Source organism: Terrapene carolina, unplaced genomic scaffold, assembly GCF_002925995.2.
Source record: "Terrapene carolina triunguis isolate 2854851 unplaced genomic scaffold, T_m_triunguis-2.0 Scaffold68, whole genome shotgun sequence".
Classification (NCBI taxonomy): domain Eukaryota; kingdom Metazoa; phylum Chordata; order Testudines; family Emydidae; genus Terrapene; species Terrapene triunguis.
The window spans coordinates 75,707,907-75,735,655 of record NW_020664419.1 but is presented as its reverse complement, the minus strand read 5'-3'; the positions used below and the strand labels follow the sequence as shown (position 1 = coordinate 75,735,655).

General features: G+C 42.8%; 1 protein-coding gene across 1 annotated transcript in view; it reads right to left on the bottom strand.

The window, feature by feature from the left end:
* Positions 1 to 13,387: 13,387 nt before the first annotated feature.
* Positions 13,388 to 27,749, bottom strand: part of CRADD (CASP2 and RIPK1 domain containing adaptor with death domain) — a 95,402-nt gene continuing 81,040 nt past the window's right edge. The window contains exon 4 of the mRNA XM_024218163.1: positions 13,388 to 14,309. Within this exon, the coding sequence (XP_024073931.1) occupies positions 14,008 to 14,309 (302 nt within the window). The 3' untranslated portion in view covers positions 13,388 to 14,007. The remainder of the gene's footprint in view (positions 14,310 to 27,749) is intronic.

The following is a 27,749-nucleotide window of genomic DNA, read 5'->3' as shown; positions in this document are numbered from 1 at the left end:
AACACTGTTTTCATCAACATGATCACGCTGCGGTCGTGCGGGTGTGGATTCGCTGCAAGTCATTTGCTCATCAAGTCAAAGACTGAACAATTTTCTGGTTCGGCCTGCTATTTGGGCATGTAGATTAAAGGAGAGAGCCCATGTGCCGAGGTCATTGTTGTGATACAATTCCTCCTCCTCTTTTATCAGTGGCATAGAGCCACACTTGGGAATAGTCTGGATCAATCTGATAGAATCTGTGGTTGGAACCTTTCACTATTCGGTACTTCTTTGGAATTCTTCCAGTACCTCCAGAGGCACCTGGTTCATTTCTGCTAAGCACACAGATCCCCATCGAGCATAATTTGTGTGGTCATATTAGTGGAAGAACGGAGGCATTCTTTTGAAGGCATACAGATGAAGCTCCCAAATTCCATCCTGTTACACTGGTGAATACATAGCATAGCCATGTACAGCCACCAGTACTGCAAACTGGGAGGATTGTCTGTGTTGCTCAGCACAAATGACATTCTCTGGTCATGGAAACTTGAATCCAGAATAGACACTAGGTTTCTGTAATCTTCAGCAGCATCAGATTTTGCAAAATCCAGGAGATTTTCTTTGAGTTTCTTGGCATGTTGCTGCAGATAGCTCAGAAACTGTGGTAATAACAGTTGCCCTGTTGCCTGTAGAGTGATCTTGTGAGCGTGAGTGGCTCTTGCATAATTTTCACCAGCAATTACATGCAAGATCATTCATCTAACTACAACTCCACTTTCAGTCCACACACTCGACAATCCAGAATCCTGCGTATGCTTCCTCAGAACTTCTAGGAAGTGCATTGATGTGTAGACCTCCTAAACATGGAATCAGGATTTCTTTATATTCTGGTACAGTCCATTTTAGCTCCATCAGAGCAGGGAAGAATGCTTGTGTCACATTCTGGGATGCATTTCAGACCAAGGAAAGGTTGTCACCACTTCTATTATAACCCCGAGTGTCCTCAAATGCAACTCCCTGCCTGGGACACACACACAACCAGCAGTATTGTGAAACCTCTGGACACTTTTTTTGATCTTGTGGTAGAGTGACCAGATGTCCCTTTTTAAAGGGACAGTCCTGTTTTGGGGGATTTTTTTTCTTATATAGGCGCCTATTACCCCCCCACCCCGTCCCGTTTTTTTGCAGTTGCTATCTGGTCACCCTATCTTGTGGCCTAGTGAAAGGTGCTTCCAAGCCCAATATGTTTGGGTATCCACTTCTTACCTTCACTTACATTGTAAATAAAATCTTGTGCAATCCTTAACACCCTGGACTGGTTATACGATTCTTCTTTCTCACTTTCACCTACCTCTGCAACATTATCTGCTGTGTCGTCCTCCTCGCCATCATCACCTTCTTCAGCTTCCTCTATTTCAAGTATAGACCGGCCACCCAAGAGGAATCACCAAAACATACACACACACTTTGGCGCACAGGCTAGTGCCTCTTCCTCACTGATTTTTAACCTCTGGTAGCCAGGACGAGAAAGTCTAGCTGAGCACAATTTCAGCGACACATGTACCATTTAGAGAAATTCATCTTCCAGCACAATCCTGGAAACTTAAATGGTTGATACATTTTCTTCTCCTGCACTGCCTGACACTTTAGAGAAAGGAATGTGACAGAAGTTGACAGGCACTAATAATGTTGGTCTCTCCAAAGCAGGCTGATCATGTAAGACAATTAATGCATAAAAGTATCATCAAGATGTAGAATAAGTTTTTCTTTGAAGATTGCCATATGACTTACAAGGGGACGTGGGACCACTCCACCATAAGCGTAGTATGCCTTCTGTACTTGAGGGGGCAAGGGGCTTAATACTATTAATAATAGGTATAAGTCTAATTTCTGGATTTATTGATTGTTAGTGGTACTTAAATTACAGTGCACTTGAAATCACAGATACAGTTTACGTTCATTATTTAATCACCTTTAATTTTTTGTTTTAACGTAATTATTTCCCATGTTTACCAGCCACCACTTAAAAAAATCAACATGAGCATAAAAAAAATTCTTGTATAAACCAAACGGAGCATATTCATGTAGCTCTGAATCATGTCTCCCTAGTTTTAAACATGCAATGCACATATCAAACAAATCCATCGCTAAAGCCTGCCCCTTTGCCCATCTGCCTAAGCACATTCCACTCACATTTAACCTTCCCTGGTCACTGTCACTCACTGGGCTTGACACAGTCAATGCTGTAACTACACAGGCACGTGGGAAGCAGCTCAGAGCTTATGTTCACTTGCTAGAATGTTACCGGTGCTGATTAGAATGTGGCCCCTGTGTCTCGATGTCTGTGTTTCTGGGGCAAGTCTCTTATTTTATAGGCTAGTAAAACTGAAACGGCCCCAAGCTGGAGCCCTGCTGTCCTGCCCTCCCCTTACGCAGCCCACGTGGGGAAACTGAGCTGGACACACAGAGCCCCTGGAGTTGCTGCTCGCCCCCACCCCCAAATGTTCCTCCGTGCCCCCTTAGGAGGCTGGGGAGCAGCAACGCCAGGTGCTTTGTGCATCCAGATCAGTTTTCCCACCGGGGCTGTGCTGTGAGGTGTCAGGAGCTGCTCTCCTGCTCTCCCCTTACGCAGCCCACGTGGGGAAACTGACCTGGATGAACAGAGTGCCTCGGGTCACCGCCTATCCCCCAGGGCCGTCCTTAGGATTTATGGGGCCCTAAGCATTATTATTAAACTGCCTGACTTGGGGTGCAGTCACCACCCCCGACCGCAAACCCCTAGAGGAGCCCCCCTCCCATTGCGGACACACACCGAGCTTTGTACGCAGCAGACACTGCGGCAGCCCAGGCTCACAGCCCGGGGTGGGGCGGGACAAGGCAGCAAAGGCTACTGAGCCACCTGGCCTGCCTGATGGCAGCGGAGAGTCACAGCTCCCCCGTACCCTCTCCCTCACGCAGAATGCGCCATGCCGGCGCATTCAGCTCTGTGAATACGGCCCCTGCCTAAGGAGACTGCAGTGCGCGCTGGGTGTGCGGGAGCCGACCTGCTCTTACCTGCTGTCATGGTGGTGCCCCAAATTTTCAAGTGTCCTACGCAGCCACCTATGCTGGGTATGCCTAAGGATAGTCCTGCCGCCGCTGCCTGTCCCAAATGTTTCTCTGTGGGGAGGAAGCAGAGCCAAATAGAAGGGAGAAATCTGGGCACCCCTCTCCATGTGCCGCCTCTGCGACATATCCAGTTGGGGGGGGCAACCCCCCCCCGCCACCTCTAGTCTCCGCCTGTGCTCTCCACCAGCTTCATTTGAGAGAAAACAGTAACCAGTTCATACCTGTGAAAGTTCCAAAACATGGCCTTTTTCTGCACAATGTTTTAACTCATTACTAAGCCAGACCACGGTCAAGTCAGTACCACTGTGAGTGGTTTCATGGTTAGTTTTTGTTCTTTTTCTCAAGAAATGTTTTTAGCGATTAGGATAGTATTTCCCTTCCGAGGCTACAAGGTCACTTACACCAGCTACACATACACTAAGCTCATGTTCATACTCTGCTGCCTCAAGTATTTGTTCATTTTGAATGTTGTTACGGAAGTTTGGATCTTCCATCCCAGCAGAAAATGCAAAGACTCCAGTTCACTGGGGGGGAGACCTTCCACCGAAGCACTGCCAAGGTTTTGGAGAGTGTTACACAAGATTGGGTTTGCATTTCACTCTTACTGGTTGACAAAGTCTGCTAATTTCACCTTTATTTGTGTACACTGCATAACAGCATTTATGCCAAAGTGACGATTGCCTGCACTCAGATTGAAAAGCTGTTAGAATTCTATCAACTGCATCCAGATTTTGGAAATCGCTGAGTTTCTGTCTTGCATAGGTTCTCTCTTGTATTGTAGCCAATCTCTGTTATCTAAAACAAAAATTGTGTCATTGTTCACTTAGTGATAAATAATGCATTGTTCATAAGATACTGTTGAGGGACGTTTCAGATTCAAGACTGCCTCCATGTTTCATCTATGGAATATTTGATGAAAATAATAAATATAATAACTACCATGTAAATATTGAATACATAATTACTAAATATTTACCCATATGTAGCTTATGCCATGACATAGATATCCAAATCAAACTCAATTCACTTACCTTGTAAGCAAAAGACAGCTTGAGGTGGGGGTAGTGGCAAGAGCGAATATTTAGCCAATAATAATTTAATAATATAAATTATAAATAATATAAGAGAAGAACTTATAGAAATAAACTGTATCATACCATGTTGTAGTATGATATTTTGTGTAATGCACAGCAGTTCATTTAAATTCTTCACATATAAAAAAAATCTGAAAAGTAATTGTTTACTTAATCTTAAATGTACTGCAGAACCAACAAACTTCAAGTGCATATCATCACGTGACCGGAGGAAGTATGCTCTTCTACAGAGATCTTTCTGAAAGCACAGTATTCCAAATTAGAAACATAGTCCATATTTAGTACCTCTCCTTTACTTTATGTTTATTTTTTTAAAGTTGTAAATGGTAGCCCTTTTCTTTTATTGTTTTTATTTACCTTAAAGTTGAAAATTGAGCTTGGTAAACATAGTTTCAGATTCAGCACATTCAAATTATGAAAGAAAACATGTTTACTGACTTTCCCCAGAAACGCTATTTCATTAATATGAACTTATCTGGGAATTTGGGCAAAGATATTCTAAAGCAAAAGCAATAGTACTGCACAGGTTACCCAGCAGAGGGTATTACACTGCAATACATTCAATGTTCTTCCCTCTCCCCTAAAGAGAGTTCATGACCTCAGCAATGTAATCTCCTTCAGCCTAGAGACCTGGGTCCTACGGATCAGTCTGTCTCCAAATCAAAGCCTCATGAGTAGCATACCACCAAAATCAACACATAATTTACATTTAAATTATAAATATGTATTGATTTAAAAACAATACAGTTGATACTAGCAGTGCGGTCATTTTGATACAAGTAAAGTAATGGTATTACAATGCATCCTTTATATTTTAGCTTCTAAAATCAGGGCTGGGATCCCATACTGAAGGGGAAAAAAACCCTCTATGTACTTGTAAAACTGGACTAAAACAGCTTGCACTAACACAAGGGGATGGAGCATCAAAATTTATTACTGGATGGTTTCTAATAAGGCAAAAAATAATAGTACAGTTTATCATGAGTAAGGATATGATTCTGTAACGGAGGTCACGGGTTCCGTGACTTTCTGGGACCTCTGTGACTTCTTCTTCCAGGACAGGCCTGGAATAGCTGTCAGCCCTGGGGCCACCAGAACAGCTGCCAGAGGACAGCCTCTGGCAGCGCTCTGACAAGGTATTTTTAGTAAAAGTTAGGGACAGGTCATGACCTCTCCCTGACTTTTACTAAAAATACCCATGACAGAATCTTAACCTTAATCATGAGACCAAATGTTTTTTGCATCATATGCAGATCCACATTTGCATGGTATAAAAATCATAGAAATGTATGGCTGGAAGGGGCTTTGAGAGGTCACCTAATCCACTCCCATGCGCTGAGGCAGGACCAAGTATACTTAGACCATCCTGACAGGTGTTTGTAGATATACAAGGCCAAAGCTAGAAGCACCACACTCTTACATTACCAACGGTGAATGAGGCAGAGACGCTGGGGCAAAGGTACATTTGTGTTACTTGGATTTTGTTCTTCTAAATAGGTCAGTGGTAGAATGGGCACTGAATTATATAACACCTTATTATGGTCAGGGTAATTTTAGGGGTGTGTTTTGCATTTGGGAACTAAAGATCAACCTTATATAAAAGAGAATAGGAGGAAGAGGAAGCAGGTCTAAGATCACAGAATAAAATATAGCAACAGTAATGCCACTTCCCCAATCTACACTCTGACAGCAAAATTGTGATTAGCCCTAATGGGACCAGGCAAGGCACCAGATGGGAGTAAGGATTCCCCATGCATGGCCATATTAGCACGGACTTAGATCTAGGAGCAGGGGGAGCACAATGGCTGTCTGTCGGATGCTCCCCACAGTAGCAGCGGGAAGGGACTGGATGGGAACAGGTGTGAGAGGTTGGTGCTATGCCTGTCATGCTCCAGCCAGCAGGGCTGGTTGGCCATGCTGTGGGGAGTAAGGAAGTAATGCTGCACCCTAGAAAAGGGGTGTTGCAAATGACTCTCCCTCCAGAGCATCAAGGGAGCCCTGGGGGATTTGTGCCCGCGAAGGGTGTGTCTAAGACACAATACTTCCCGGGGCCTCGTCTGGGACGGTGCGAGTTATGCACTGTCCCTTATTCAGGGCAGTCCCTAAAGGCACACTCCAGCCCTTAAAAACAAATCAATCTCTAAAACACTGGGGGCAAGCGTTTCACTTCTGTACAGGAGCAACAATAATGACCATTGGAATTCTATATATACCCCCTGAAGAGGTGCTACGGATTCTGTACAGCTGAGTTAGAACTGATATCCAGGAAAACAGTGCAAAACAGATACAAAAATTAAATTAAGTGCTAAAAATCCAAAACAAAGGGGTATCATTACAAAGGACACCAGTGCTTTTTAGAACAGAAGACACTGTTTGGGAGGTGGAAAGGGTCTTCAATAGATTTTAAGCAGCAGGAAGGAAGTGTAAGGGCTGGTCTACGCTGCGGGGGGAGGGGGATCGATGTAAGATACGCAACTTCAGCTATGCTATTCGCATAGCTGAAGTCGAAGTATCTTAGCTCGACTTACCTGGCCGTCCTCATGGCGGCAAGTTGACCGCCGCAGCTCCCCCGTCGACTCTGCTTACGCCTCCTGCCGAGGTGGACTATGGGCATCGATTCGGGGATCGATTTATCGCGTCTAGACGAGATGCGATAAATCGATCACTACCCGCCGATCCGGCGGGTAGTGTAGACGTGGCCTTAGATTCCAGCAGCAAGTGCCACCTTAGGTTCCATTACAGCGAAGACTTGGTCACCTGCCAACCCACGGCACTGTGATGAGATCCTTAAAAGATGGGTGGTGTGCAAGTCTAGTTACTCACAGAAAGAGATTAGGAAGGACAATCACTTTTGTTTTACTAACAGAATTTCGCACACACCAGGCACACTGAATTATGTCATGTTAACCAGAAAGTATAAAATTCCCAGTGAAGAGGGCATCATCATAAAGTAAATATTTACTGCTGTGCAGTATAAATACCTCATTGCAGTACACAGCTGAAATACAGGAAATACCATGGTAAAGACAATACCACAGTACGTCTGTTTAGTTTGCAATGGTGGTCACTCTGCAAAGGAAAAGACAAAAACCTCCAATTTGCATAACTAGCTTAATTTAATTCAAACGAACAATTCAAAGATAATTATGCAAAGGGGTGAGAATTGGGGTAGATATATCTATCTAGAATACCATTTAAATGATATTTAAAAAACCTAATACTGAAGCTTTAGGTGCCCAAACAGCTCAGAGAAGTTTTTTTTAAAAGCCTGAACAGACCCTTGCAATCATCTAGTCTGCCCTCCTGCATAAACTGGGATATATTAACTTACAATCGCATAATGATGACCACTCAGCCCCATAAGAATAATCACATGCAGGAAACAAATTAATTCATCCAGGAAATAACTCAAGACATGAGAAAAGTTCCCAAATCAGCTGTTACTAAACAAAGCCAGAAATTCACCTTTCTAAGAGTATATTTGCAGAATATATTTGCATATTTAATCCTGATACTGCAAATAATACTCTTATAGGCCTTGGCTGGGAAACCCTTATGACCGATGGTAAACATGAGTAGTCACAATGAGTGTAATAGATCTACTCCTATAAGCAAACGCTCACCGACATGAGTAAAGAGAGCACAAGCCAGCCCTGTGCACATTCACCACTATGGCAGTGTAATGTCAAAACAGCATTTAGTACAGCCCACTCTGCATGCCAAGTACTTCAAAAAGGGCTATTGTACAGCCCAAAAGTGATTGCAACTACAGCTGTTTAGCTGCTGAATACAACCCATTCCTAATATATAGCAATGAGTAAATAACAAGACAATAATCCAGTCCAGACTTTCTTTGTGTGGATGAATTTCCTGCTGGTCTGAAAGGGGCCTGGCTGATTGCCGTGAGGCTGGTGTCACCTGTTTATCCATAAAACAAGTACAGCAGGGCGGTGGCAATATATATTACCCAGACTGCCCTGCCAGTGGGCTCCAAATCTGAAACAGGGGGGCACCACCTTCATGGTAAACGGGTGGGCCAGGCTTCCTGCCCATTCAATCCTTTGTCTTCTCTGGTGGGTGTGCCAGTTGCGGGGGTGGAGAGGTGTTATGTTGAAGACTCTCAACCACTGAGACCAGGACCGAAAGTCTAAAACTCATTTCACATAGGCCACCAATAAATCAGCAGTGTGTGTCAATTTTGGGTCTGTATTGACCTGGGTTGAATGTGAACCATTGACCTCCACGTGAAAAGTCCATAAACCCATAACCAATCCCCTGAGCTTTGAGGTCTAGTCCCCCCCTAGGAGCTATGCGAAGTCAGAATTTAGGATATTAACAGTATTGAAAAGAGACTAATACCTTTTAGGATCTAACTATTATTTTGGGCTGAATGGCTCTACTCTTCTGCTCTTTTTCTCTAATCAAGCCTTACTTAGAACTCACTGGTACAAAGTGGTCCTTGGGGCAGCGAAAGTAGGACCCCTAATCTAAAACATTAACTATACACGCAGAAAACTCTTGTCTTTTATTACCAATTATCCATGCAAAACTGCTTTTCAAAGTGAACTAGTAAAAATACCATGCTTCAGTGGGTCCCAATGAAAACGTATCAGTGACAACCCAAAGTCCATTGAAGTCAATGTGAGGGTTTTTTCTATTGACTTCAGTGGGCTTTGGATCATGCTCCAATATTAGAAAGGGGCTCTTTGCCACTAATAGGTGTTAAATGTATTCACGGATACACCAGTAACACCCTACATTTCCTGTTCATTACCCATTCAGGAACTGCTGAACTGCAGTATTGTGATCTTTCAAATTTTCGCAAGAGACAGAGCTTTGAAGAGGAATTTATGAAGAATTTTGTCTCTAACTCCACTGCCAGGTTTACATAGAATTCTAGCTATACCATGTAAATCTCTCCTTATCCAGGAAGCCATATTGGAACATTCTGCAAATATTCTTGTTTCGCAGGAACTCTACTAGAGATTAATTCAGGCTAAAAAGACTCAACAGCCAGATGTATTTTCTATGACTTTTACCAACTGGCAGAAAGACATCTTGGAAGAGCAAGAATTTTCCATGTAGTAAAATCTGGACAAAGTATTTGAACATTCATGATTAAATCATGATCTTCGAGGAACTGCCTTTTGAGTGCTGTTTTATGCAATGTATTAAGAATATTCTCCTCTTATTGAAAATATGGAAACTTATAAATAGATTAACACTCAAATATTGTTTTTGTTTCCATTAGATAGCAATATTGGCAACTCATCTGTATTCAGAATCTCATCAGTATTTCTTTTTATATTCTTTGGAAAAAGATGTTTGTTTATTTTTCTAGCCTTTTGCAAAATGTTTCATCCCATGGATGAACAACAAATGACTCAGGATGGAAAATTCCCCTGGTTTATCTAGGGGAAGGCAGCTAAAAAACTGAGGATTTCTATTTTAATGTACATCTCCAAATGTTGTTCAAAATAGTCTGACGTCTCATAGGGATCATTCTGACCCGGACAGATTCCTTTTCATGGTATTCAAGATCTTTTTAATTAAGGTGGGAATTAATGTTGTTGGTACCCATTTATAATCTGCTGGAAATCTGACTGTCTCCACTTAGCAGAGAACAAAAGAACTTTTCTGAAACCTGGTTATGGCCTAAGGAAGATAAATTAGACTTCAAATATCCCTCCATAGACGAATGCAGAGAAACAATCACCACCATTTTCAAGGACTAGAACAAAAATGGATTAATCTCTGTCGTAATGCCACCAAGGACCATCTTTTTGTTATAAGTTTGTGCAGCACCTGGCAAAATGGGGTCCTGGCTCATGACTGGGGCTCTGGAAGTGCTAGTGCAATTCAAATAACTAATAAATAATCATACAAAAGGTACGGTGGCTGATAGGGATTTCACTGGAAGGGATTTCTCTAATCATTTTAAGGGAGCCAGACTAAGAGAAAATAGTTGTTGCTCTTTGCTTAAGTTATGCCCATGAGCCCAAACTCTGTCCATCTGCCCCACAGGATGTTTCTACTAAAAAGTGTGTTAACAGTGAAATAATTCAGGTTATTTAAACTTTTACTGCACTCTGAGACCCATTCTTTCAGATTCCAGTATACTGGTAATATCTGGAGGGCTCTCTCTTCCACTGTCAGGGCAAAAATTTAATTTAAAAAATACTTGAAAGTTCAGATTCTGCAGAAACTGCTGTAGATGCTACATCAAGGAGATGCTAGCATGGCATATTGCTCAGTGCAAACCCATGCTCAGAACTCAGAGGGTATATCTTCACTGCAAGTTAGCCTGGGCCTATCCAGGTGTTGCCTTACCACTCCTCTCATCCATGCACAAACATCTCTCACCTGAGTTAAGTGGTGCTTTCAACCCAGGCCATGTGGCCTGGTTTGGAGGTATGGTTTAGAGCTCAGGTTCCACTTTCATGGAGCAGGTAACCTGTTCCCTTTGCAGCGAGGACACAGGCTAAAATCACTTGACTGCTGATAGTCCTCCAATGCCTTCCCACAAATCCCCCCTGTGCTCAGAAGGATAGACAAGTTCTCCCACAACTCACTGGGAAAGAATCATGGAGAGGCTCAGTTTAGTGCATCACAAGGAACCATGGGAAATGTCTCCAGAAGACTCAGTGATACACATCGGTGAGTGTAGCACCAGTGAGGACATCATAACCTGAGTAGGTCTTTGTAGAGTGGCTGCTGTTAAGTCAGGTGCTCAGACCTGAGTACCAATCACCCAGGCTCATTCTGCAGAGAAGACAGACCCACAGACCCATTCATAGAATCATAGAATCGAATCATAGAATATCAGGGTTGGAAGGGACCTCAGGAGGTCATCTAGTCCAACCCCCTGCTCAAAGCAGGACCAACCCCCTGTTAAAAACCAGCTGAGGAGGCTAGCTGGTGGCGTAGTTTAATGCAATAAAGGAAAATTGGGTTTAGATCAGAGAAAATATTGTTAAGTTTTCTGTGAAGGCCTGAAAAACAAACCACCAACAAAATCAGCCTGGTTTATTATCATTGTAACTTTAGTGTCTGACTCACTGGATATATTCAAGTGATGAATCCTTGCAGTAAGACGCATTATACCAGACTTAATATCCTTCAGATAGCTGAGGAAGGGTGTATAATGGCCTTGTGTAATACTTATGTGTCCATGTTTTATGAAATGTGACCCTACTCATATATCTACTTAACATCCAAAGCATTAAATACTTTAGCAACTGTTGCTAGCGCTGTGTTGCATATTGTTTAGATAGGTTTTGTAGTAGATTGAAAAGGTTTTGTATTTGATAGAAAAGAATAAACTACATTTTAAAGACCTTTGGACTGTCAAAGAGAGCAATGAGATAACCTTGCTCTGAATTTTAAGAGCACAATCGTCTTAATATAAAACAATGCCCACGAAAGAAAGATTCTTAAAGACTAATGAAAGGAAGTTTTCCATTCAAAGGGATACTACTGTCAAGTCAAAGGTGGTCCTAAATGTCGGCTTTGTAAAAACAAGCTTTTACAAGACCTAAACCAATAGAGACATTTCTACGAATTTAAAAAGAACGACAATGGACAATTTTTTAAAACAACAACGAAATTTCCCTGCAGTATATGCCACCCTATCATTGGAGCATTAAGTTAGGGCATGGGAAAGCTGAAGACAAAACTGATTAGAAAGTCATGACAAATTCATTTTCAATTGTCAAGCCTGAGGAAAAAAACCAAACAGCATAAATAGCAGCAAGTGAACAAGATTTTTAAAAAGTGTCTGTTTTCCTTTCCTAAGGGCCCTTTCTTTGAACAGCCAAAGCTCCTGTTGACTTCAGTGGTAGTACTGGGAATTCTAGGAATGCAGGACGTAACCTTCAAATGTTATCTGCAAAATAGGTAAGGAGATTTGTTTTAAAAACTATATAGGAAATGCCATACTGGATCAGACCATATAGTCCAGTGTCCTCTCCAGTAGTGGTTGACACCAGCTACTTCAAAGGATGGTGCAAGAAACTGCGCAGTAGGTAGTTATGGGATAACCTGTCCACAGAAAAGTTTCTTCCTAACCCCCATCAGTTTCAAGTCGGCTAAAGCCCTGAAGCATGAGGGTTTCTATCGCTTGCAAACATTTTTTGTTTTAATTTTTACTTTGGAACTTAACTCTGGATGTTTTCATTATGTTTAACCCTTCACAGTGACCTTTCAGTGCAGAATGTAAAACACAAAGTTTACCTGATTCAAAGAAGCTGACTCAAGAGTCTATTAACAGTGGCATAAAGTGGTGGGGTATGTTCCATTATTTTGCCACTTACACTCAACATGTAACTTGCACTGGTTTTGTATTCCTCGAGAATCAAATTCTGTCTGGTGTGGTGGATTCAACTCCCTTTGAGACCAATGTATAGTGTTCATGTGTAACAGCGTGAGAGGGGCTTTACAAAGAAAAATAAAAATCTTTCATGCTCTTAGTAACTTCTCCTGCTCCCTGTCTAAGTTTTATTTGCTTAGGGCACCAGAGTGGATGCAGCAAGTGTATGTTACCCTCTTTTGCCACGTACACCTAACATGTAGCTAACACCACTGTTTATATCACTTCTGGATTTGGCCCAGAAATTCCTCCAGGAATTGCACTTCCCCTTTCCAGGCTACATTTGGCTGAATTAGCCCATGATCTTTATGCTCACACAATCCCATATACATAAGCCGCACTCAGATTGTTTTCAAATAGAACGTATACATGTATGTTGGAATTAAGCAGTTTGAAACAGCAAAATATTATATATGTATGTATGTATGTATGTATAAAAAACATCCAAAATTCAAATTGATTTACATTGTTTATTTGGGACTTGTTGATAGAATTACGCTTTAATACACCATGATAGGATATAATTAATTAAGATGCAAGAGAGGTGTAACAGGATCATGAATGGCTGAAGGTCAGGACTATATTACAGAAGACTGAAAATAAAATACCAGCAGATTGCTTCTGGGCCTGAAGGAGCTGATTCTGCCAAACCATACTGTCAGGTACCAGGAGTCCAGAAAACCATGGCAAACTGGGCAGCCAGCAGACTGTTCAGATGGCCCTCTCCTCCCTATTGCTCCCATTGGCTGTAGTTCCCGGCCAATGGGAGCTGCTGGGGGTGACGCTTGGTGCGGAGGCAGTGTGCAGAGTGGAGCCACCTGGCTGCCCCTACGTGTAGGAGCCGGAGGGAGGCCATGCTGCTGCTTCTGGGAGCCGCGCAGAGCGGCCCCCAACCCTGCTCCACAACTGGAGTGCTGGACTGGGACAAGTCCCAGACCCCACTCCCCAGCAGGAGCTCGAGGGCCGGATTAAAATGGCTGGCAGGCCGGATCAGGCCGTAGTTTGCCTACTCCTGCCTTAGAGTATTCTTACATAATACAATAACAATGGGCAAAGTCCTAAGGGAAATGCTGAGCCCAACAACCTCCCATTACTATTAGCTCAGCACCTCTCAGGATGTGGCTCACTGCTTGCAAAGACTCTAGCAAACTTTAAGCGTCAACGCCTTCTTAACTATATAACATTTGGAAGAAGTATAAAAATGAACAAAAAGAACGATAATTTCTTAAAGCCTGTTAAAAAATAATCTGGCATACATGTAATTATAAGAGACGTCAAAACCTCCCACAGAGAACTGAAAGCTACAAGGAAGCACAGAGTAATAAAATTACCAAGCTGCTTGTCTGCCATTTCCTCGCTTTCTAATTAAGAGACATCAGAACACTGATAAGTGATTCAGTGAATCCAATGTATTTCATTTAGCAAAAAACTCAAGAGCCACCAATCGATAACAAGACTTCACTCAAGCATATGCTGGATCACAGAAGGATCCACTTCTCCGGCCATCAGACTGGTGTGCAGACTTTGGATTGTTGCTTTGATTCCAAAACGCTGTCTCCAAAGGACAAATGCAGCCACAATCTGTGACTGCACATTGTGAGGGTGATTGACTTTACATCTGTAGATGTCATTCTGTGACAAACCCAGATACAGTACAATATGCTCCCACTCAGGCCCCAGACTCCTGGCAAGTTTGTTAATCTGCTGATCTGTTGGTGGGTTCTTCAAAACGTCTGGTGGAATTCCAGTTAACCCGTCATCTGGAAAAAAGCAAAAACATACATACATCACTAGGCAATATTTTGGGCAAAAAATGGGCAAGGTTAATGCAGCCGGAAGCTTCAACAAAAGGGTTAAGCTTTATGGTTAAAGACTGAATTAATTTAGGGAACAAAATATATATAAAACAGAAGGATTCATTACCAAAAACAAGTGATAAACTTTTTGTAACAGGACTCTGAGATTTAGGAAAATAAAAAACCTAAACATACTACTCAGGGTATGTCTACAGAGCCTGTGGAACCAAGCCTCCCAGCCTACGCTGACAGACTTGGGCTAGCAGGGCTCACACTAGCATAGGTGCTGGAACTAGGGGCGTGGGGGGTGCTGCCACACCCCCTGGTTTGAAGTGGTTCCCATCATATCCAGCGTTTACAGTTTGGTTCAATGGTTCTGTGCCTCCACTATACAAATTGTTCCAGCACATTAGCACTCCAAAAAGAGCTGTGTAGACAGCGCTTTGAAATTGTGGCTTGGGTTGGAGCTCTGGCTCTGAAGCCCCCTCCATCCCCTTCCTAGGCTTCAGGGCCCAAGCGGCAACTTCAGTGCTTACACAGCTAGTTTCAGAGTGCTAGTGCGAGTCCTGCTAGCCCGAGCCTGTCCGCCCGGGCTGGGAGGCTTGCTGTCACAGGCTGGGTAGACATACCCTAAGAGGCCAAGATTTTCAAAACTGACTGGTGATATTGGGTGACTAACTTGAGATCCCTGAGCAGAGGGTGAGTGGTCAGCACTTTCTGAAAAGCAGGCCCCTCTAAGGTGTCAAGCTGGGCACTCAAAATCACCAGTCACTTTTGAAAACTTTGGACGGATTTTATGTCCTAGTTGCTAAGGACAGAAGGGACCATTCTAGTCTCACCTTCTGCACAAACACAGGCCATAGAATTTCAGCCCGTAATTGCGTCAAGCCCATAATTCCTGGTTTAACTACAGTATATCTTTTAGAAAAATATCCAACCTTAAAGACATCAAGGGATGAAGAATCCACCACATTCCTAGATAACTTGTTTCAATGGCTAATTAACCTCACTGTTAAAAATTTGTGCTTTACTTTTAGTCTAAATTTGTCTAGCCTCAGCTTCCAGCCATTGGATCTTGTTATGCCTTTGTCTGTTATATGAAAGAGCCATCTACTATCTGAAACCTTCTCCCCAGGGAGTTATTTATAGATCATGATCATCCCTTAATCATCCTCTTTTAAGTTAAATACATTGAGCTTCTTTTGTCTCACTATGAGGCATGCTCAGATCTCATTTCTGATCTCTTTCCAATTTGTCAATGTCCTTTTTGAAGCGTGGCCATGATGAGTAGACACAGTATTGCAGTAATGGTCTCACTACGGCTTTATACGGTGGTAGTAAAATCTCCATACCCCTTCTTATTCCCCTGCTTATATGCTCAATGATCACATTGCACTGTGAGCTCATGTTCAGTTGGCGATGTACTAATACCCCTAAGTCTTTTGTGTGTTGCTGCTTACCAAAATATAATCCCCCATTCTATGAGTCTGATCTACAATCAGTGTGACCTAATGTTCATGCATATAGTTGTATTAAAATATATGTACTTCAAATAAGTCTCGCTTACCATGCAATCAAACTTGCTCTGTAGAACTGACCTGTCCTTATCATTAGTTACCATTCCACCAGTTTTTGTCATCTGCAAACTTTGCCAGCAATGATTTTATAGTTCCTTCCCAGACCACTGATAGAGATATTGAATAACAGTGGGCCATTAAAAGATCCCTGAGGGATCCTACTAGAAATGTTCCCAGTGGATGGTGATCCCCCATTTACACTTACTTTTTTTTTTTTTTTTTTTGAGATCTAGCAGTTAGCCCAGGGGTTCGGGACCCCTAAGGGGTCGTGAGGTTATTACATGGGGGGTCGCGACCTGTCAATCTTCACCCCAAACTCCACTTTGCCTCCAGCATTTATAATGGTGTTAAATATATTAAAAAAGGGTTTTTAATGTATAAGGGGGGGTCACACTCAGAGGCTTGCTATGTGAAAGGGGTCACCAGTACAAAAGTTTGAGAACCACTGAGTTAGCCAGTTTTTAATCAATTTCACCAAATTGCCCATGTCTCCTCTCCACTCCTGCCAGCACAATCCCAACCTGCAACGCCCTATCTCACTCAGCTATCTGGCCTCTCCTTATTCACAATCTCCTTCCCATTACAAATTATTTCCCATAATCCCCCTTCCCCGACCCAGTTCCATTCATCTGGCCTTCCTCAGATCTCTTTCATGGGATTTCTTCCAGTCCCATGGTCCCAAAACAATTTTTTCGACTGGCTCCTGAATTTTGTCCAAGCTCCCCAGTGCTTCCCCCAAAATCCAGACACGTATTGCTCACCTCAAAAAATTCCAATGCACTGCAAGATTTTACTACCAGAATCACAGACTACAGTACCAGTATAGTCCATCCACCAATACAGCTACCCAAGGAAGTGCATAGGCTACCATAGTTAACAGTGTTTAAAATGTTAAAGGAATTGAACATAAAACCTCCTGTAAACCCGAGGGGCCTTCTTGAGTATTCCTTATTGTAATTTCAAAGGAACTGAAAAGGATATTTTAGATCTCAATGTGCTGTTCAGAGACACAGTCTTTTGCCTGTAAAGTCACAGCTGATACTAGTTACACTGAAAATGATGCAATTAGAAAGAAGGTATTGCAAACATATCTATGAAACCTAGTCATCCTTAGATACTAACTGTCCCTGGAGATTACACCCTGATGCTACAGGCCAATGAATTTTGTCCTCTAAATTTGTTGCCTGGGGGATTGCATCAAAATGGAAGATAAATACCCTCCAAGAGAGCGCTAATTATAGCCTACTGATCTCAACGATGAATAAGCATCCAGCTCCCTACAGCAGAGCCGTTTTGTGAAATCTAATTCATAGCTCCAATATCATGCTCACAGTCTTCATCAATGTAACACAGTAACAGTGAAAATGCAGCACTCCCTTTACATGAAAAGTTTCTTGTAAAATATTTTTTGCATAAAATATCCAGGGCCTACAGATCATTTGGGTCATTCGAGACTGATGTACACTATCAAGAGCTGTTTTGAATAAAAGAAATAAATTACTGTCTAAAAAATATTTTAGGCTGCTTTCATCTTTATGTCTCCAGACTACTAGAAGAGCCCTGGGGGGTTGGATGGTTAACAGAGGACTAATAATGGGCTACTCTGCCTTCCTTAGGTCACCAGTACAAACCCAGCCCAAGTCAGTACTAGCTGAACGGTATGTCCCCCAAATGGCCATTTGGTGGCTTATGGGAAATGAATTGGTGGTCTCAGTCCAGATCACAGTGGACGTAATTTCAAATCAGTTTGCAAAAGTGGATTACTTTGGGCCTGATCCACTGAAGTTAATCAATGTCTTTCAACTGACTTCAGTAAGCTTTGAGTCATGCCTTTTGTTGACAATCTCAGCAAAGGGATCAAGGATGAAATGGGTAAGAAAACTGAACTACCCTCTCATCAGTAGGGGGGGTCTCTCCAGAAAAGGGTTGAGACAACATTGGTGGGGCTGCCTGTACTGCCGCTTCCCAGCTCTGCAGGTAATCAGAGGCCTTCTGTCTCCATAACTGAAAATCTGAACCCTCCGTGAACAAATATTTAACTAAAACTAAAATTAAAAAGATATGGTACAGTATAACTATGGTTATATTGTACTCTGGCTGATAATATCTCATGGTAATACAGTTATTATTATGCTTAGTACTAAATATAAAATGACTGCTCCCCTCCCCGCAAAGAACTGTTATCTGCCAACCTCCTGTGATCTTTGCTCTCACACCAAACTGTTTACATTTTCTGGGCACTAGCAATAAGATGATTTTATGCTGAGGATATTGAAATGTGATTATGCAGGGAGGCTTGACAAAAGCCTTGACAAATGCCCTTCCATTCTCTAATATTAAACAGATTTCTACATCTAGTTGTGACCCAGGGAACCCTTGGTGCCAACTAGCAGAAAGCACAGGGCTTGGATAGGGTTTTACAGGGATCTCCTGGGTCAGATATCTGCATGATAACTCACCAAAAGGTGGCATGAAAGGTCTCTACTGAGAGCCGGTAGCCTACTGGTTGCCATAACCATTGCAAAATGTATGTAGGGATAATATTTAAGGAGTTATGTATCTACACTGAAAATTACACCTCTACCCCGATATAACACTGTCCTCTGGAGCCAAAAAATCTTACCGCGTTATAGGGGAAACCGTGTTATATCGAACTTGCTTTGATCCGCCGGCGTGCGCAGTCCCACCCCCCCGGAGCACTGCTTTACCGCCTTATATCCAAATTCGTGTTATATCGGGTTGCGTTCTATCGGGGAGAGGTGTATGTTCTTAAGGTCTTAGAGTAAGGGAGGTCACCAAGAGGTAACATACCTTGGACATATTCCTTTCAGGTAGGAGGTAGCAGATACTTATATCCCTGTCTGATCATTTGTGTATTGTCTGCCTCACACTGGAGGCCTATTTGCATACTGAGCAAGGTGCCAGTCAAAAAGCTGCGAAATCTACAAACGAGAAAATCTATAGTAAGAAACAGATACAGCAGGTGGAGTGTCCTGTTTATGGAAGTAGACAAAAGATGGGATTGGTACATACTGGGGGGGCAAAGAAATTCACTCGGTCATCCTTCACCTAGGAGACAAGCTGACAGGTTGTCTGTCTCATGAAAGGAGGATTACAGCCAAGCCTGGTTGTAAAGCGCTGCAAGGATTTTGGGTGAGCATTGCTCTATGACACGAAAATACCTTAGTAATTAAGTCTAAACTTTAGGATGAGCGTTATGATTTTGTTTTATAGGTAACTATTTCTTTCCACTACTTCTACTTGCTACTACTTCAGTCTCTGTACTTTGTTAAATAAACTTATACTTAATGTCATTATGAATAGGGCCCTACCAAATTCACGGTCCATTTTGGTCAATTTCACAGACATAGGATTTTAAAAATAAGAAGTTTCATGATTTCAGCTATTTAAATCTGAAATTTCACGGTGTTATAATTGTAGGGGTCCTGACTCATAAAAGAGTTTTGGGGGGGTCCACAAGGTTAATCTAGGGGGAGTTGCGGTACTGCTACCTTTACTTCTGAGCTGCTGCTGGCAGAGCAGCTGCTAGCAGCAGTGCAGAAGTAAAGATGGCATGGTATGGTATTGCCACCCTGACATCTGTGCTGATACTGGCAGGGTGCTGCCTTCAGAGCTGGGCACCTGGCCAACAGCGACTGCTATCCGGCCGCCCAGATCTGAAGGCAGCGCAGAAGTAAGGGTTGCAATACCATGACCCCCATAAAATAATCTTGCAACCCCCCTGCAACTCCCTTTTGGGTCAGGACCCCCAATTTGAGAAATGCTGGTCTCCCCCGTGAAATCTGTATAGTATAGGGTAAAAGCACACAAAAGACCAGATTTCAGGGGGGAGAGCCCAGATTTTACGGCCAGTGATGCATTTTTCATGGCCGTGAATTTGGTAGGTCCCTAATTGCTAATTGCGGTGCATTAAGCGGAGCGGTGATCCAAGGTAGATCTGGTAAGCTGGGATGTACTGTTTCTTTGGAAACAGTGAATCTGTGTATACTGCAAGTATCCAGTGGACGAGGAGCTGGACACTCCAGGGAGATTGGAGGGCTCAAGGTTTGGAGAGCGACTATTGCTGCTTCTGCAGAGTAGCAGTGGGGCCTGCAAAGACTAAAGGGAAGTGTTTGAGTTGATGGTGGTGTTGGGGAGCTGACCCATGCCAGGCACAGACAAGGCTTCCTCATGCTAAGGGCAGATGCGGTAGTGAGATGCCTGGCAACTCGTACCCCTGGGAAGCATCACACAAGTATCTTGCCTTCAGTATGTTATCAGCCCTTTAATAATAAATAAGCATCATCATCATCATCATAAATAAAACCCATCCAGGAAATCTTTTAATCTTCCATTTAATCCAATATGGGTGTACATGTTTCTGGGATGTTAGCCAGATGTTATATTTAATACAAAGCATTGTTATTTGAGTCCCATTCTATACTCGGTGCTGATTCTTTTTCATATTTAGTAGCACATAGTTATTGGAACATTTGGGATAGATAGATAATGTTATCTAGATATATAAAAATTGTTGTATCTTTATTGAGAAATATTTAAATAGGCCATTTTAGATACAAATTCTAAGTTACATAAAAGAGGGTTGAGGTTTATTATTATTACTGTTTTACAAAAGCAAAGGCATTTCAGTTGAGGGTGAAATTTGCTATACAATTGAGGCCTTAGTCTTTAACATATTGTTCAGATACTACAAGTAATTTGTAGTAACTACAAAGTATCCCCCCTTAAATACTACTTCAGTGTGCTCTAGTGAGCCTAGGTGTTGGGGCCACCTAGCAAATTTCAATGAACAAGGATCAAATTCAATCCTTTTCTTTCAGTCCTGATGTATGCAAACTGGATCACACCTTCCAAAGCCCCGTCTGCTCCCATTTCTAAGGGCTAGTCTACACTAGATGCAGCTGTGCCGCTGTAGAGCAGACGCTCTATGCCGAAATGGCAAAGCTCTCATTAACTTTAGTGGTGCAAGATTGGGGGGGGGGGGTGTTCCTGAGCTTCCAGACCAGTGCATAGACAGGAGGATGGTACCATGCTGGTGAAAGCAGAAAGCAAATAGAATCAGGATCTAAACAGAACATACCATAAACGCGTACCCAGACACAACATGGCTCTCCCTTACTAATCCAAACAGCACAGCCTTAAGTGGGGCAAAATGGCAGGATGCCACCTGTGAATTCTCTTGTTCCTCAGGGCTTTTCTGACTTACTGCAGCCTAAAGGGGCCATTGAACAGCCATGGGTCATTGAAGCATTCCAGCAATCCCCTATGCCAATGGCAGTGAGGGGAGATGGCATAAAGCTAACCAAAGCAGGCTTTATGCCACCTTGAGATTTTCTTATGTCGGGGGACTCCCCAGCTGGCCACGTGAGTCAGCTTTAGCGCTGGTTTGTGTCACTCATCAGGGCCAAGGATCCGGTCTTCCATTCCCAAGATTGTTGGAAGTCATTAGGAAGTGCGTAATTCCCACAGAGTTCACAGCAAGCGTATCAATATTCTCAGTGATGACTTTATCCTCTGGCCTTCACTCAGAGCACAGTTCTTCCCTGAAAAGCGCTAAAGAAAAAAGGCACCCTGGGGCTCAACATTTCTCATCTCTCAGTGACCTCCATAGCAAAGCTGCTCACTTGACAAACACTCAGAAGACACATTTCATTTTTTAAAGGAATTTAACACCAAATTGCTCTCCCTGCGGCCCCCTACAGGCCTATGCACTTGCTTAACTGAAACACATCACAGATCTAACAGCAGGTACTGAACTGATACACACAAAGCTGCCAGGTTCTGTCCTGCTCCAGATGTGATATATTATACAAATTATTTAAAGAGTGAATGTTGCTAATAGCAAATAATTTGCATGTAGCTATAAACTCAGGGCATAGAGTGGAACAGAATTTGGCAGCTCTGGCTGGTAGCTGGGTGGGGGCAGCAAAATCCGAGTGGGAAGCATGGGGAGAGGGGTGCTGCGATGATTGGTGCTGCAGCAGAGCAGAGTGCTGGGCCCCAGAGACAGGGAACCCCCCGGGGGAGGAAAGAAGTGCTTGTGCTGCTTGTTGCAGGGTAGGATAGAGTGAGCTGGGAGCTCTGGAGGCCGGGGGATAGAGGGTGTTGTGGCTCCTGGGTGGGGACACCTGGCAGAGGTGGTGGTGGGGAATAGAAGGTTCCGGGGCTCCCTGGAAGCAGTGGGGGGGTGGGGGAAGGGAATTTTGCTGGGAATGGGGTAGCTTAGCTTGTTTTGTACTGAGGGCAACCTGAGGCCGGTATCAGGCCTCCCTCTTGTGCTGTCGCCCTTCCCTGCTCCTTCTTGGCCCCGTTCCATCAGGCAGAACTACAGTCAAATGCCTGCAGCATATCCAAATGCATGAGCTCAAGGCTGCCCTGCGGGAATGCGTGACTGGACTGTCAGATACATGTCCTGAGAGATGCATGATATTTGGCAGCCCTGCACAGTGAATGTGTACTATGTACAGCACCAAGCCCCTTCTTTGCACTTTGCAAATACTTGACAATGAGAATGAAATATTACAGTGATGTTACAGTTATTCTAAACTTCAAAGGGCTCAAATTGCTCAACATTGATGCGGTCAGACAAATTACCCAGGCTATCTCCCAATTTCCGACATTGTGCAAATTAGACATCGAACTTGCTGGAGGAAGAAAAATGGCACTTTGCAACAGCTCCAAATAAATCATATATTCTGGAATAGGAAGATATTACGTATGTAGGTACCACCCCCTTTCCACCCTGTCTACTAACAGGATGGAAGAGTCTGAACCAAAGCCCATTCAAATCAATGGTGGTCTTTCCACTGGCATCAATGGGTTTTGGAAAAGTATTTCAAGGTTCAAGGAAAATGGATTTAGATGCTGTAATATTTGAATTTAGGCAAACAGGTTGGATATGTTAGAAAGTTTTCCTTATCAAAGTCAATTAAAGTAATATAGATGAAAACATTCTTTAGATAGAACAGAACCCCCTGCAGGTGTCGCTGTGTATAGGAATCTGTCTGTCTGTGCTGTTATACGTATGAGCAATGAGTAACATTTCTTCACCTTGGGAGAACATGTCCATGATGCAAGATTTTGGCAGGCCCTGCCCTAATCTCTCCCCACTGCTCCCCTGGAAGAGGTTTTTACTCACTACTTAGCCTCGCCTACTCCTCATAACCCAGTACGAGGACATCTGCTTGTAGTCCTGTCTCACAATTGCTGCCAAGAATTAGCTAACCTGTAAGTGGAAACTCCCTTTTCCTTGAATTACAGAATGGAATCACTATTTTGGAAGACCCTAGTGATGGAAAAGCTATCTGCAGAAACTATGGGCCAGATTCTTTTCTCAGTAACACCTCAGTATAAATCCAGAGTAACTCCACTGCCTGCTGTAGAGTGTGATCAAGCTCTGAGTCTGGCCTATTAAATATACAGACTATATTGCAATATGGAATCTGTACCAAGAGTAGAATGAGGAAAACAACACAAGCCTTCCAAAACTTGCATAATACTTTTCAGGTTCAGTTAGCACTTACCTGTTTATTCCCCATTCCCTCAAACCTACTGCAGCACAGGCTTTAATGAGAAAAGTATGCTAGTTTGGGATACTGCTGAGTTAGGTATATACTGTAGGTATAGTTTTGCTCTGCAGCCCTTGTTTTCATGTCTGAATTAATTTAGGATGGTATGAAGCCTGTATAACTGGATAGCTTCTAATCTGATGAATGCAAACAAAAAAGTCATTAAAATGCAGAATATGTATAGTACCAGAAATCACAGCCACTGACAAGTATCCATATGACATGATATTTAGTATTTCTATTGATTGTAACTTACTGATCAAAGCTGCTAATAAAAATGGAAGACAAAAATAAAATATGGTTTGCCATATCCTTTGAAATGCTTCTACATGGGGCCCACATGTTCTCCCAAACCTTAAGCATCCAGTAGTGAACGTTGGTGACTTTAATAGTCATCATAGCGAATGGGGTTATATGACTGCAGACCCAAAACAGCGAACAGCTGTTGGAGTTGGCAACAAATAATGATCTCGCATTGGTCCATGACCCTAAGCAGCGCGGTACCTTCCCTTCAGCACATTGGAATAGGGACTACTGCCCAGACCTGTGCTGGGTCACGTCGTATGCCAATCACACACAGCCAACAGTGTGTGCTGTACTTAATGATTTTCCATATAGACAACATTGTCTGGCGTTGATTCAGATGGGAATGCATCTTCCAATTATAAGGAGCGTGCCAAAGCCTAGATCAAATTTCCAGAAGGCAGATTGCGACTCCTTTACAGAGTACTTAGAAAGGAGCATTGTAACCATCCTATTAAACATCATCTCCAGGCAAGATGCAAACCATTGTTTCTGTTGTGCCATTTTTAAAGCTGCAAGTGCAACAATTCCACACAGCTTCTGACCAATGCACATTCCATATCTGAACGAGGACTGTGCAGACTTGCTGAGGCAGTATGAGCAGTCAGGTGATCTGGAGATTGCGGACCATCTTATAGAATCATTGGATGCCACTTGCCAGGCTCGATTGGAGGAAGCAAGAGTGGCGCTTGACTTTATGTGGTCAAGCCGGAAAAGCTGGAGCTTAATTAGTCGTCTAGGTACGGCTCAATATCCATGTGCACTAATCAGGCTGGCAGTTACTCCAAATCAGATTGCCAGTCATCTGTTGAAGGTCACCAAAGCTCCTGTTCGACAAGTACATGATGAATGGCAATGTTTCTGAAGGATAAATACCAGGGAGGGAGAGGAATTATTTCAGCTCAGTACTAATGTGGACACGAGAACGAATGGATATAAACTGGCCGTGGGGAAATTTAGGCTTGAAATTAGACGAAGGTTTCTAACCGTCAGAGGGGTGAAATTTTGGAACAGCCTTCCGAGGGAAACGGTGGGGGCGAAAGACCTCTCTGGCTTCAAGATTAGGCTAGATAAGTTTATGGAGGGAATGGTTTGATGGGATTAGGTGATTTTAATCAATTAGGCAATAACGGCCATCGCTGGTAAAATGAGGGTCTGGCTAGAGAATCTTGCCTGTATGCTCGGGGTTCTGCTGATCGCCATATTTGGGGTCGGGAAGGAATTTTCCTCCAGGGTAGATTGGCAGTGGCCCTGGAGGTTTTTCGCCTTCCTTCGCAGCATAGGGCAGGGGTCGCAAGCTGGAAGATTCTCTGCAGCTTGAAGTCTTTAGATCACGATCTGGAGACTTCAACAGCAGAGTTAAGGGAAAGTGGGGGGGTCAGCTTTTGTGGCCTGCATCATGCGGGAGGTCAGACTAGATGACCATATTGGTCCCTTCTGACCTTAAAGTCTATGAGTCTATGAGAGTAATCCAGCTGATGGTAAAATGGAGCCATTCACTAGTCTGGAATTGGATAAAGTGCCAAATAATTTAAAAATCTGTACAGCTCCCGGATAGGATAGAATTGCGCCTGAGTTCATGAAACATCTGGGTTCTTGAGCTCAGAAATGGCTCGTTTGGTTTTTCAACAGAGTTCTGCGGAAATCCAGACTGCCTAGAATCTGGTGCCAAGCGAAGGTCATTGCCTTGCTGAAACCTGGGAAAGATCCAGACTTGCCTTTGAGCTATAAACCAATTTCACTTCTAAGCATCTGCTTTAAGGTGCTTGAGCGTCTTATTTCAGCAAGAATTTCACCATCTGCGGAAGCATACTGGCACCAGAGCAAGCTAGTTTTTGCCGCAGTTGTAGTATATGTGATCAAGTGCTGGCACTTACAACTTCCATCAAAAATGGATTCCAACATAAGCTGAAGACTGGTGTCAGTTTTCCTTGACCTGACCGTGGCATACGGTATGGTTTGGCACGTGGTCCTTTTGGTGAAATTGTCTAGAACTAGGTCAAGTTGGTTAGTATGTGCAATGGCTCTGTTTTTGAGAAATCGCCATTTCCGTGTGCATATCAGTAATAGAAAAAGTGCTTGGAGGCACCAAAAGAATGGCCTCCCACAAGTAGCAATATTATCTCCAACATTATTCAACTTATATTCAAATGACCTGCCATATACTGGGTCTCACAAGTTTGTTCATGCAGACGACATATCCCTCGGCACTCAGTCACACTTTTTTGACATACTTGAAAGTGTTCTGAACGAGACTATGGTCAACTATTGTCGTCGGTGGTGCCTGATACCAAATGGAAATAAGACGGTGTGAGGTGTCTTCCACTTACATCATACACAAGTGGACAGAGAGCTGAATATAGTTCTTAATGGTCAGAGAATAAAGCATAATTCACACCCAGACTATCTAGGCATCATGTTGGATAGAACTCTCACATATCATGATCATCTTACAAATATAGTGAGTAAGGTCAAAACGTGCAACAACCTTCTCTACAAACTGGCTGGAATGACATGGGGTGCCAATGCCCAAACATTACACACTTCAGTCTTGGCACTCTGTTATTCAGCGGCGCAGTACTGCGCTCCAGTACAGGCTCATTCGTCTCACACAAAGATGATTGACGTACAACTTAATTCCACCATGCATATTATTTCAGGCACACTTAAATCTAATCCTCTACTATGGTTACCAGTTCTCTGCAACATTGCTCCACCTAGTGTTTGCAGAGAGGAAAGCGTAGCAAAGCTTGTCACAAAATTGCGTGATATGCCACATCTACTGTTAATTAAAGACTTGTTTAATCCACCACATGGTTGTCTGCCCTCACAGCACCCATTGTGGATAAGTTCACCAGGTGAGGGACTTATGGTAGAGGACACGTGGAGAGTTTCATGGTCCACAGAGAAAGTGACAAATAATGATCTTGTCTCTGACCCCACTAGATGTCAACCCGGGTTTGATTTACCATGAAGGCAACGAAGCCTTCTGAACCGATTTCATACCAGACATGGAATTTGTGCTGCAGCGGAATTTTGGTGGTGTTTTAGAGAGAGTCCACTCTATCAATGTGGGCAGCCACAAACCACGACACACATCGTTGAGGACAGCAAAATGACAACTTTCTGGAGGTCTTCATGCCTTGAACATTGTTGATAAGAACACTGTGACTTGGCTTGACTGGATTTCATATGCCAAATACATAAATAACCAGTATCAGTATATTTTTCAAAACATTTTGAATGAAAGGATAGGAAGTTCTTTGTCTTTTTAGTGTAAATACATCTGAAGCTAACACAATGCTACTAAATTTGTGAACTAAATTATAGCCCTGATTCTGCAACAGTGAAGTCGTTCGGAATTTTAAAACTGGCCTCAATGGGAGCAGGATCCACCCCTATGTTATCAGTTTGAACCACTCCATGCCAAAATCTTTATATTGCAAGCATTACTGTACTAATTGGTAAATACATTTCACTTAATGATGTTGGATATTAGAATGTGACACTATCAATCTCCTTCCTTTCCATATTTGTATGAAAACAATAGATTGTGAGAAGCTAAATGCATTTCTGGTATGATAAAAAAAATGGCTCAAAAAGTGGCAGAGAATTTTGGAATCTAAGAGTAGTTCATGAATGTGGAGGATTCCACTTCAGCTTAATAAAATCTGCTTATTTAAAAGTTCAGGTATAGCTGATTCACTTGCTAATCATTGCATAGCAGCTTCAAAGGTGGCAGCCAGAATATTAAAACCTGGAACATATTATATGCACCAAAACCATGACAAAAATACTGTATATTCAGAATCCTTGGTAATGTGTTTCTTTTTTATTTTTTTAAAAGTAATTAAAAAACAAAGCAGCACCTCACTAACCATTTCTAAAAGCAGGGCCGGCTCTGGCTTTTTGGCCGCCCCAAGCAAAAAAAAAAA